This window comes from Nematostella vectensis, chromosome 1 (assembly GCF_932526225.1).
Source record: "Nematostella vectensis chromosome 1, jaNemVect1.1, whole genome shotgun sequence".
Lineage (NCBI taxonomy): Eukaryota > Metazoa > Cnidaria > Anthozoa > Actiniaria > Edwardsiidae > Nematostella > Nematostella vectensis.
In genome coordinates this window covers 21,934,295-21,946,940 of record NC_064034.1, presented here as the reverse complement: position 1 = coordinate 21,946,940, position 12,646 = coordinate 21,934,295, and the positions used below count along the sequence as shown (strand labels likewise).

Here is a 12,646-nt window from a genome sequence, read left to right as displayed (position 1 = left end):
CAATAACAAAGAAAGCTCAGATGTCAGTCTTCACGGCATGAATGGAATGTTTAGTTCTAAAACTCCACGGTATTTAGAGAACAAACTTCTGAAAGAAAATAAAAGGGCCAATCGCTTTGTGCTGCTTTATGATTTGATGGAAATATTGCATTTACAAATAACAGGCAGTACTTATCTTAAAGAGACTTTTCTGGGCTTTTACACCCCTTGTTATGTATTCATTTGTTTGGTTATCCGATATAAATAACTTAAGCTTCGTATTTCTTGGCTATCGGTGGCGGCTAGTCATCTTATTGTTTTTTCTTTTCGTTGTCAAAATTTTTCTTTTTAATCTCTGCAGGATAATATATCTCCGACTCAGAGTGCTCGTCCTCTTCCATTATCGACTTTAAGACCTGTTTGTTTCTTGTCTTTTTTTTTGGTGGCTTTGGTTTTTTGGTCGATTCTGCTTGAGCGAAATTCGTGCAACCGAACAAAACAACACAAAAAAGCTCACAAAATGTCCCGCTCCGGATACGGAAAAAGACTGCCCGCCAATCAACCATTTCTGTTTATTCTGGGTGTTAGAATTCGCTACTCGAATGCTCGCTGTCGCTCATTTTGCAGTTTAAAGGTGGAAAAAATTCATCAAACAGAAGATTGTGAATTTTTTTTTTCGTAGGGCAATACGTAATTCCGTAATGCCCTTAGATACGGGTAATACGGGAATGTCACGACTACCAATTAGCCAATCACAGCGCGCGTACTATCGTAGCCATATAATAATAGACTTTATTTAACACCTTTAATTTTACGAATGATTAGTACCCAGAAGCACCGTTCGGGCTTAGAACTGCCATTTACTATTTGCCATTAACCATTTGCACTGACAACCTTTTTTGAAATAGGTGTATGTGACAAACTTGTAGTAGCAACATTGTACTTGACAACCGTGCGTGCCTTGTCCATGACATGCTATGATATGCATCTGACAACCTTGCACGTGACAGCTATACACGTGATAACTTTGGCTAATTGTGAGCTCTCTTTGCTCACAATATTAGGCGCGTAGCTAGAGGTGGGTCTAGGGAACAGGATCTTTCCCAGGAAGTTGTAGCGGAGCTTCTACGTGGCGCGTATACAAAAAAATATGGCAACTGATATTGGTAACCCATCGACTCGGGTTTTCGTGACGCGATGTCCGGCCGTACGTCCCAAAAAAGCATCGTATGACAACCAAACTTGGCAGGTGTCATGTGTGTGTCAAGAAAAGTTCAAAACTGTGGTCACGTGTGGTATGACGTGTGGTATGACTCGGTAGGTGTCATGTAGTTGTAAATAGGGATGCAACAATATGGTCACGTGTGGTATGACGTAATCGATGACGTCACTTAAAGCGAAAAATGTGATAAAAAGCAAGAATTTTCATATTTCTTGAAAGAAACATTGTTTCACAACCAAACTCAGTAGGTGTCATGTTGGTGTCAAGGGGGGGTGCTCAAATGCGGTTGCGTGATTGTGACGTCATCAATGACGTAACTAAAAGAAAATATGCTGACGTCACCAAATAAAAAAAACATTCATATCCCTTGAAGAAAACATTGTATAATAACCATTTGGTAGGTGTCATGTATGTGTCAAGGGCGGTGCCAAGATATGGTCACGTGATGTGTGACGTCATCGATGACGAACAATTCCGATGTCATATTTTTATTCATATTTCTACTAAACGAAACATCATGACAACCAAACTTGGTAGGTGTCATGTATGTAACAAGGGGGTGCACCTATACAGTCATGTGATTGTGACTTCATCGATGACGTCACTAGAAGCATGGATATGCTGACGTCATCAAAACAAAAATATTTGTATTTCACGAAGAAAGCATCGTATGGCAACCAAACTCGATAGGTGTCAAGGGGGATGCAGCAATATGGTCACGTGTTGTGTGACGTCATCGATTACCTCACTTAAAGCAAAAAAAACGTGATTAAAAGCAAAAACATTATCGAGAACGTCACTGCAATAAAGTATATGCTGACGTCATCAAAATAAAAAAATATATATTTCATATGGAGAAAACGTTGTCGTTTTGAGGGACTGCTACCGAGCACATACTTTCTCCATTGACTAAAGATGGTCACAGTCACTTTTTTTGCTGTTCTGATTACAAGTCCTATTGATTACGAAGCACTTGCGGTACGATAACCTTAAAAATAACAAGAATCATGCAGTTCTTTCAAATAAGGAATATATTAGTTTCCCTATATGGAAGTGACCGCGTTTGGCAACTAAACTTGTTATGTGTCATGTAGATGTGGGGGGAAGGGGACATAACAGGTTGGTCGCGTGATCTGTGAAATCGTTGACGTCGTCAAAAACAGAGATATAATAATATTTAATATTATTAATAATATTTAAATTACCGAAAATTAGCAAAGATTTTGTCGTTTGGAGCTCTATATTATCTCATGAACGAAATATCATATGACAACAAATCTTGGTAGGTGTCATGTTGGTGTCAAGGGGGTGCTCCAATATTGTAACGTGTGATTGTTACGTCATCAATGACGTCACTAGAAGCAAAATATGCCGACGTCATCAAAATAAAAAAGACATTTATATTTCTTGAAAGAAACATTGTATAACAACCAAACTTGGTAGGTGTCATGTATGTGTCAAGGGCGGTGCCAAGATATAGTAACGTGATGCCTGACGTCATCGATGACGTCACTTTAAGCAAAACTACCCCGATGTCATCTATTTTCATATCTCCTTAACAAAACATCATACGACAACCAAACTTGGTATGTGTCAAGGGGTGTGCAACAATATGGTCGTGTGATTTTGACGTCATCAATGACATCACAGTGGGATGGTCACGTGACGTCATCGATGACGTCACTAAAAGTAAAACTACCCTGAGGCCGGAACAAAAAATGAAAAGAAAACATGTTATGTGTCATGTAGATGTCAATATTGGGGGGAAGGGGGTTTAACAAGTTGGTCGCGTGATCTGTGAAATCTGTATATATAATAATATTTGATATTTCTGAAATTATTAAGCGAAAATAAGCAAAGATTTGGTCGTTTGGAGCTCAGTTTTTAGGCAATGCCTAAATCTATATATTATTTTTCTAATGAAAATCGCCAAATACTCATCCTCCCCTTCGAACATTTGCGGATGGAAATATTGCATAAGCTGTAGAATCTTAAAGAGACTCATTTGGCTATTGTCACCCCTTGTTATTTATTCATTTGTTTGTTTGTGCGCTCGCCGGCTCGTCATATATTCTTGTAAAAAAATTATTTTACAATCTTGTCAGAATTATAAAACTCCGACTCAAAGTGCTCCTCGTCGCTCATTATCAACTTCTAAGACTGTTTGTTTGTTTTTTTGGTTGATTCTGTTTTTTTGGTCGATTTTGTTTTAGCGAAGTCCGCGCGACCGAACAAAACAACACCAAAAAAAGCTTACAGAATTTCCCGGTCCGGATACGGAAAAGACGGCCCGCCGGTCTGGGAGATCTGGGAAAATATCGCCCGTTAAATCAGCCAATCAGAGCGCGCTTACTATCCTAGCCATATAATACATATTTTTACTTTCTTTTTTCCTTTATTTTGTCTAATATAGACTATAGAATATGAATCTAAAGTATTGTAGAAATTTGCTTAAGGGCTTAAAGCAATCTGATTAAAAATCAGAGAAGTTATTAAACATATCTAAAATAAACGCAATAACCTCTATAAGAAACAGGATATTACCGATTTTTTAGAGTCACTCGGAAATTTATAATACTTTTTCGGATGAAAATTAATAAAATGGCATCCAGTCAAATTTCAGCTTTATTGTACGTAAGAAATATTTTTTTCAGAAAATAAGACTTTTTTGCTATGTTCTAATTGAAAAGTATCTCTAAAATTAGACACAAATGCTGTGTTCATAGGCAGTATCCAATATTCGGAAACTAGTCAAATAATTGAAATATTTGGAATAATAAGACTTTTCTTGGTCGGGTTCCCAAACATGAAAGTGATGTTTAAAAATTCGGCAAGAGACGACTAGACAAAACGTTTATTGACGTAGTTCTCGCTTCCTCGCTGAATATAGCTCAAAATGACGGTATTATCAATATTGCCAGTTTAAAGATTTAGAAAATTATACATTTTTTTCGAGTATCTGGGAATATTACGATGAAAAACGATCTCTATTATTGGAAAGATTGAAAAACTTGTGGCACTCGGACTTCAAAACACTTCCCCTCCAAGATGATTTAATGTCAGGTTGACATACGGAAGGCGCCACAAGAACAGATTTGTTCGATCTTGTGACTAACTCAATACCAAAAGGATTTTATGGGAATAGCGTGGTTCATTCCTCTCAAGCGCCGTTCTGACTATTTATTCACTAAGGCGTGCATTTGACTTGTATGATAAAAATCTTGATAGGTGACAGGAGCGATTTACAGTTCACAGTAGGTAGCTTTTGAAAGAGTGCCTGTCCTGTTGCCCTGTAAACAAGGTAACTTTGATTTTCCTCCTGAACGGGTTATTATCCCGTTGATATTTAGCTGGTTATATTCACTCTATAGCGTTAGGGCCTTTTTTCAGGTAGTTTTGAAATATAAACAAACCTGAATCCTTCAAAATGCTTCCTTCTTCAGATGTATTTTCGTTATTAAAGTTTACCAATTAAGGAAGGCGATTAAGGCTAGTGATGCGCCTTAGAATGCCGAGTTTCGACGGCAAGCTGGTGCGTTGTCTTATTTTTGCCACAGGCCTAAGCCAATCGTTCATTTAAACACTCGAACTTTCATGACATGGTTCTATAAATCGATAACATCTAATCACAACAGAAAAAAAACTTGATACCGATTTGCTGCCGGGGAACAAACCACCACGCACAAATAGTTGTGGTTTCGCAAATTAATCGCCTAAAAAGCTAGCTGGGACTCGATGAACTTATTGCAGGAGTAGACATCGAATTCTGATTGGCTGGTGTAGTGCGAGTCTGGCATGACTAAATTTAACGGGCTAGAGAAACGACAAGCAGCTTGGAGGTGTGATTAGTTTGACTCATCCATTGGAGTGTGCACTACATCTTCTTTCGATTTCTCATCTGCTGGACACTGCGACGCAAGGACGGCGGGCTTGACGACAAAACAGGACCGCTAGACGATGCCTCTGTTCGTGTTATTATTGGAGTTCTTGCTTGTACAAGTGTTGGAGGGTCGGTTTCCATCACCGGATGAACAGCCTCGTAAGTGATACCATTAAACTTTTGATCTTTCTTGAGGAATAACTAAATACGTCGGAAGCCCGTCTACAACAGCAGGGAATCGCTTTCGCTGTTTTCGTTATTGTACTTGTCATATGCGTAAATTTTAAGGTTCACTCGTAAATAGTCTATGGAGAACCGTAGGCTTTTATTAGTAGAGTCAGTTGATATGATACAAGTTTTATAATGACCTTAATGTTTAAAGTAATTCTAAGCTTTAAATCCTAATAGACCTAATAGGTGAATGACCAACAAGCACATCTGAATAAAACCACCTGATTTTATTTCCAGCGATATCTAAAACTCGGCACTGAATTTATCGCGTATAACTCACGCGAACTAAAAACATATCAGAATGCACTGTTATCTGCGTTCGTTTATCTAAACCTTAAAAGAGTGCAAGTTAAAAGGAGAGTTAATTTTCGTTTTTTTTTTTGTTGTTGTTGCCTATAACCACCAGGAATACGCACTGACGAGCGAAAGGCTATCTTAATCGAACAAACCGATCTCAAATCTCGAAAACTATCATCAACAGAAAATGGCCCTTTTACTTTTAAAAGATACCCTAGGCCACTGTCATGGGCTCAAAAGGCTGAATGTTATTTACCCATTTAGGTGCTGCTTTCCAGTTTCTGAAAATAATGTCTGCTCTCTAAAAGATAAGTGTATTGCACTTCTAAATACTCTATCAGTCTAAGAGACCACCATCGTCTAAGCACTTGCCATTTAGTGCATGTATACCATATCTTTGTATGTTTTCCAATAAAAGCGTTGACACGTTTTTGAGAAGTCTAGAAGCATTGAAAACATGCCCGGATTTCATGCAATGGCCTCGCTATCGAAATGTATACAGCGATAGCCTAGGGTCGATTTGATCCTACTTGTTCATTGCCCAAAAATACATTTTCTTGGCTTTTTTTTTCACATTTTACACTCAATTGCTTAATTTACGAACTCACACTTATCATTTCTCTGGCCATTCTTATCTTCTCTTGCTCGAAAACAAGGCATTTCGCCAGCAGAAATGGAAGCTGTCATTGATGCTAGAGCTTTGAAAATAAATAATGGGTTTTTGTTTTGTTATTGATAACACTTAAAAGACCATAGAAAGACCGTGTTACGTAAAAGCAATTTCTCGACAAAACATTTTAGTTTTCAAGATTTTGCAGATAATTTCTTGTTCCAGATGGTTTGTGGTCGTCAAGAACTTTATCCTCTCTACACACGCCCAGGAATAGGTCCTTGTAGTAGTTATAATTTGCGTACTGATACGTACCTCCCGTTATTGTTGATGGTTATTAGTTTTTTATTATTATTCTATTGCATTGAAGTTTATCCTTATTAAGTAGAGGTTAGCACGTCAACACCATCAATGAATTGCCTTAGTATCTTTTCGATACCTCGATTTTTTTTTCAAGCTTCAAGGGGTCTTTTGTATTGAGGTATCAAAATAAATCAATATTGTACGTTATATATTGAAAAATGATGTTCGAACCAATATCTTAACCTCTTTTGATAAGTGAAGGTTAATCCTAAAACAAAGATAAGTTTTAAAGTGATTTATTTCAGCGAAATTTTCGTTATTAATCCATCGTGTTTCTTAATGTTTGTGGATAAGGTTTTCCTCTTTTAAGATGTTCCTATGTCTCAAGATCATGCAAGATCATGTCTCATGTGCAAATCAGATATTTCTTGTTGATATGTTTTTCTCCCGCCTTGCCTCGTCATGATTATATAAAACAGGAAATAGCTAGAAATCGGAAACATCTAAGTACTGTTGGTGACCTATAGTATGTGTTTAGACCAAGCTTCCTACAGATATCCAGCAGTAATTACTTGCTTTGCGTAAAGTGGCCGCACGTACTGATAAACTGTGATTTAGTGGTAGTAGGGGCATACAGCAACTTCCCCATGTCCAATACTCGATCGTCAATTTTATTTATATATAATAAAAAAATCGTATAATCTTATAATAAAAAAATACGTTTTCGTATGTTTATCCTGGCTACGCGCCGAATGGGTACTCTATACCACAGGGCTCCCAGACAGCAGCTCACTATTTCTCCAATTCTTATGCGAAGTAGCTTGCGTGGGAGGCTTTAGATTATGATAATCACTTGAGCCCGCTGGCCTACGCGCAATGTCAGTCGGCTGCTACTGCGCTTATCAGGGTCATTGATGGAATTGTTGCGTCAAAAGCCCCACGAGAGGAAAATATAAAAGACAAAAGTCCTGAGGGATATCACAATGCGATGTTAGTCATACAACCCTATATCACGTCTGACTTACAATTTTATTATTTTTGTCGTAAAAGTTAATATACCGGTTAACAACTACCTTAGCTTGATTTCTAGTCATGAGAATTGATAGCGTCGAAATGACCACTGTTATAATAATGTGTTGTTAATTTACATAATGTTCTGTTTCTGAAGAATACTGGCAACCATAAATTGACCTATTACAACACAGCATTGTTGAAATACTCGTTCACTAATTTGCTTCTTATCATATATACTGGCTCATAGAGACTTTGCTGAGAAATGCTCGAATGTAAGATAATGTGATTTTGATTATTGGATAAGTCCGCCAATATAGTTATTACTATCTGCAACACGAGAAGGAGTATCTTATCACGAGAGGGAACCTAAAGTGACCAAGAAAGACAATCAAAATTAGCTGAAAACAAAATGCTAATCCTGATCAAGACTTGAGAATATGTTTAGCCGATGGTTTTGTTACCTATAGGCATTCTATTGAACAAAACACGTTCCCCTGGTGCTAGGATAGCAATCAAGATAAAAACTCCATATAAGTTTTTAGTGTAACTCTCTGTAACTCTATCCGCTATAAAGTAACGGTGTTATTATTCAAACATTGTTGCTTTATTGTGTTTGCATATATTGTTGTTGGAGCAATACAAAAGGCCCAAATAGTCGTGATCGTAAACCAGAAGAATAAATGCATCAAAAACTGGTATTCGTTAGTCTCTCGAGGAGGTTGTGTTAGAACTGCGATAGGTCTAATAAGAGTGAATAGGGCTTTCGGCTTTGAGAAATAAATACTTTTTGAGTTCCTGTAGAATGCTTGAATTAGAGCTTGTTTTTTTTTTTACTTTTTAAAACATTTTCAAAATTCAAACCATTTGCGGTACCCGACAGAGTGTCGGTATGCGACAGAGTTTCTTTTTTATTACGGACTTTGCGCAAAATTACAGACTTACTCCCAGGTGACTGAAGTAGTTTAAAAAATGGGTAGCTGGAAAGTTGGCAACTACCGTGAGAATAGTGACTTTAAATGGGCTGCTTCGCTACTTTCTAGCAAGAGAAAACAAATATCACTCTGTCCAAACACTGAGCTGTCAGTTAACTCAATGGAAACTGTTGTTTGCCGTTAGAACATTAACCCTTTATTTCATTCCCTGCATTGTATTAAGAAAATAACAAAAGCCGCTCGTAGATTGCCGTGAGAACAGTAACTTTCTGTTGGCTACTTTGCTTGAAATAACAAGACCAACAACAGCGCAATGCCAACAAGACTGCCTGGAAAAAGGTTACGAAATCAGTTGGAGCTCGCGACAGATTGAATGAACATGCCTTTTGACTCCAGTACAGACGACGATCTACTTCCCGTGTTTGAGGGGTAGAATAATACTTTCGCTAAACGAAAGATATAATGCTAATTGACATTGTTTAATGCGAGGGATGTTTATAGCCTGCGAGCAAGTCTGTACTTTTGCGCAAAGTCCGTAACGAAAAAGAAATCTCTGTCGCATATCCCCCCAACCCACACACACAACATCGACACACACATAATCTTATACAAGGAAAGCATAGAGGTGCGCTATAAAGAAGTCGAGTCTACCAAACGAGAAGTTGAGTTGAAATAGGGACTCCCCAAAATATGTTCAGAGAATACGCAAAATGTAAGCATGATTTAAACCTTTTTCCTTTTCGACAAATTTTAATTTATTTTGATAGGTTGGTATACCTGTGTGTATTAAAAAAGGCCAAGGTCCGGTCCGGTCCGGTCTTCATTTTACAGAGACCCAACTTTAACCGGTTTTATGTATACCCTCGACGAATAAAATATATTTGTATTGTCAATACTTAAAGGGGAAGGGTCCATACTCAGCTTGCGAGTTGACGTAGCAACATAGTGGGCGTTCCTTTGTGTTAGCTGAAGTACCTTTAGGAAGGGATTGTTCTTTTTATCCGTTTGTAAATATTGTTTACGAACCAAAGTGTTTTGTGTTAGTGCTTCACTCGCCGAATAGGAAGGGTATTTGCCTCATTCATAAAAAGTAGATTACTGTCTTAAATAGCCTGGGTCAATAAGGGGAAGTAAGGTATACGTATTCATGTATTGCGCGTAATGTAGGAACATTACAGCCCCTATTACACCCCCCACCTCTCTGAACAAATCCTATCCGCCCCTGAGCTAACCAAATGGTGCGCTTGCGCAGAATAACTCGAAAATTGATAATAGTCAGGATTACCAGAGAGATACGAGAATTGTTGTTTCGTGGTTTATTTTTTTATTCGTACGCCTTTCAGAAAAAAAGAAATCGAGACAATTGTATTGGTAGGTACTTCATATATGGTATATTATATTCAACCGACATATATGGTCTACCACAGTCTCGCTGTCTTTTCCTTCTAGTGGTTTCTTAAGTCATAGTGTCATACTGTTGGAAATAGTAAATTCCGGGGCGTAACCAATTAATGAATCCACACAATTTTATCCGATCAGATGTTATTGATAACCTTCCCACCAAATGTGGGGGTAAGGCGTAGACTTATGGAAATGCGTTGAATACCTTCCGAGATGCGTGCTATTTGATGATCGTATAATAGCCTAGTCATACATTAAAGCTAAGTCATTATGCTGTCGCGATGACATAGTGCTCAAGATTCTAAATGTAATGTCTAAAAAAGTTCCATAGCTAAAACTCTTCCTTATTTCTATTTGTTAACAAGTACAGACAACGTCAGAGCATTTCGTATTTTCTGGTGAATGAAGGGGGAATCTAACTAAACTCTCGCGCTGAAAACCAGCGATTTTCTGCTTGTTATGCCCTTCCCAGTACAAATTCTTCCAACAGAGCCAGTTATTTATACTATTTTACATTGTAATTCCATGACAACTTTATATTGAACTCCCAACAGAAGCCTACAGGTCAATGGCTCATTACTGGCGCTTCGACAGCTTGTATGACTACTCAGACTCAATCTCTCGCACTAACGCAACACTGCATGGCAACACGAGCTACATTTCCATAAAAAGCTCACTTAAAGACAACGGTCACTTGAGCATAAATGGAACTGCCTCCTCCGTCCTCCTTAAGGGCATCTCAACATCATGTTTCCACGAACCCTGGACATGCTTCAAGGGGACAACCTTAGCATTCTGGTTCAAAACTTTTTCGTACGTGACACATTCGTACATTCGCTCAAATAATCGGCGCCATTTTGAGGTCGCCCGAATCCCTAGCGGGAAAATCATCGTTCGCGTTATCAACGATACAACCGCCTTCGAGGCATTGCTCCGACAAACACCTAATAGCTGGTCACATATCACCGTAGATTGGAGCTCTCAGCATGGGTTGAAGGTGTATCGAAATGGGTTGATGGAGCCTTCACGCGTGCTACCCTCACATGAATCAAGGCCTGCCCGACCCAGGCCCACTCACTCTATACGTTTGCAAGGGACTGCGTCCTATGATGACGTCATGATCTGGAGTAGATCTTTGGAGGAGCAGGAGGTTAAGAAGGTTTTCCAGTCTCAACTCAGTAAGATTTGAATTATAAATATATAAAACAAAACATGAGAAAATGATGGATAAATAGATGTTAAACGTTTTTAAACCTTTAACCTTACATGATTGAAAATTAAAAGATGACTGAAACTTTAAAACATTTTTGAATGCTAAGTTCACTAACAAACAACTAATTGGAAGTATGTATAAATATAGTTGTACCTCTCTCAAGCGACCATCCGAAAGATGACCGTTTGTGAGATGTTGGCAGCTAAATGGGTAATACGGTACTGGTTTATTATTAATATTATTATTAACCCAGCTACAAATTGATATCTGGAGACTAGCTAGCGTTGTCAGCTTAATAAAAACTGCTGCTGGATGGAGGTGCTGATCTAGGCCCGTTTGATGGATGTACCACTGTAGGCCCGTTTGATGGATGTACCACTGTAGGCCCGTTTGATGTATGTACCACTGTAGGCCCGTTTGATGGATGTACCACTGTAGGCCCGTTTGATGGGTGTACCACTGTAGGCCCGTTTGATGTATGTACCACTGTAGGCCCGTTTGATGTATGTACCACTGTAGGCCCGTTTGATGGATGTACCACTGTAGGCCCGTTTGATGGATGTACCACTGTAGGCCTGTTTGATGGATGTACCACTGTAGGCCCGTTTGATGGATGTACCACTGTAGGCCTGTTTGATGGATGTACCACTGTAGGCCCGTTTGATGTATGTACCACTGTAGGCCCGTTTGATGTATGTACCACTGTAGGCCCGTTTGATGGATGTACCACTGTAGGCCCGTTTGATGGATGTACCACTGCAGGCCTGTTTGATGGATTTACCACTGTAGGCCCGTTTGATGTATGTACCACTGTAGGCCCGTTTGATGTATGTACCACTGTAGGCCCGTTTGATGGATGTACCACTGTAGGCCCGTTTGATGGATGTACCACTGTAGGCCTGTTTGATGGATGTACCACTGTAGGCCCGTTTGATGTATGTACCACTGTAGGCCCGTTTGATGTATGTACCACTGTAGGCCCGTTTGATGGATGTACCACTGTAGGCCTGTTTGATGGATGTACCACTGTAGGCCCGTTTGATGGATGTACCACTGTAGGCCTGTTTGATGTATGTACCACTGTAGGCCCGTTTGATGGATGTACCACTGTAGGCCTGTTTGATGGATGTACCACTGTAGGCCCGTTTGATGGATGTACCACTGTAGGCCCGTTTGATGTATGTACCACTGTAGGCCCGTTTGATGTATGTACCACTGTAGGCCCGTTTGATGGATGTACCACTGTAGGCCCGTTTGATGGATGTACCACTGTAGGCCTGTTTGATGGATGTACCACTGTAGGCCTGTTTGATGTATGTATCACTGTAGGCCCGTTTGATGGATGTACCACTGTAGGCCCGTTTGATGTATGTACCACTGTAGGCCTGTTTGATGGATGTACCACTGTAGGCCCGTTTGATGGATGTACCACTGTAGGCCCGTTTGATGGATGCACCACTGTAGGCCCGTTTCATGTATGTACCACTGTAGGCCCGTTTGATGGATGTACCACTGTAGGCCCGTTTGATGGATGTACCACTGTAGGCCCGTTTGATGGGTGTAC

General features: G+C 39.3%; 1 protein-coding gene across 5 annotated transcripts in view; it reads left to right on the top strand.

Moving 5' to 3' along the window:
• Window positions 1–12,646, top strand: part of LOC5518271 — a 59,478-nt gene that overhangs the window by 5,536 nt on the left and 41,296 nt on the right. For 2 of the 5 annotated variants that reach the window (XM_032362897.2, XM_032362893.2), the window contains exons 1-2: window positions 3,565–5,240; window positions 10,424–11,047. In XM_032362897.2, coding sequence (XP_032218788.2) covers window positions 5,159–5,240; window positions 10,424–11,047 — 706 coding nt within the window. In that variant the 5' untranslated portion in view covers window positions 3,565–5,158. Of the gene's footprint in view, window positions 1–3,563; window positions 5,241–10,423; window positions 11,048–12,646 lie in introns of those variants that run through there. The other 3 variants (XM_032362895.2, XM_032362896.2, XM_032362898.2) reach the window with 3 other exon arrangements.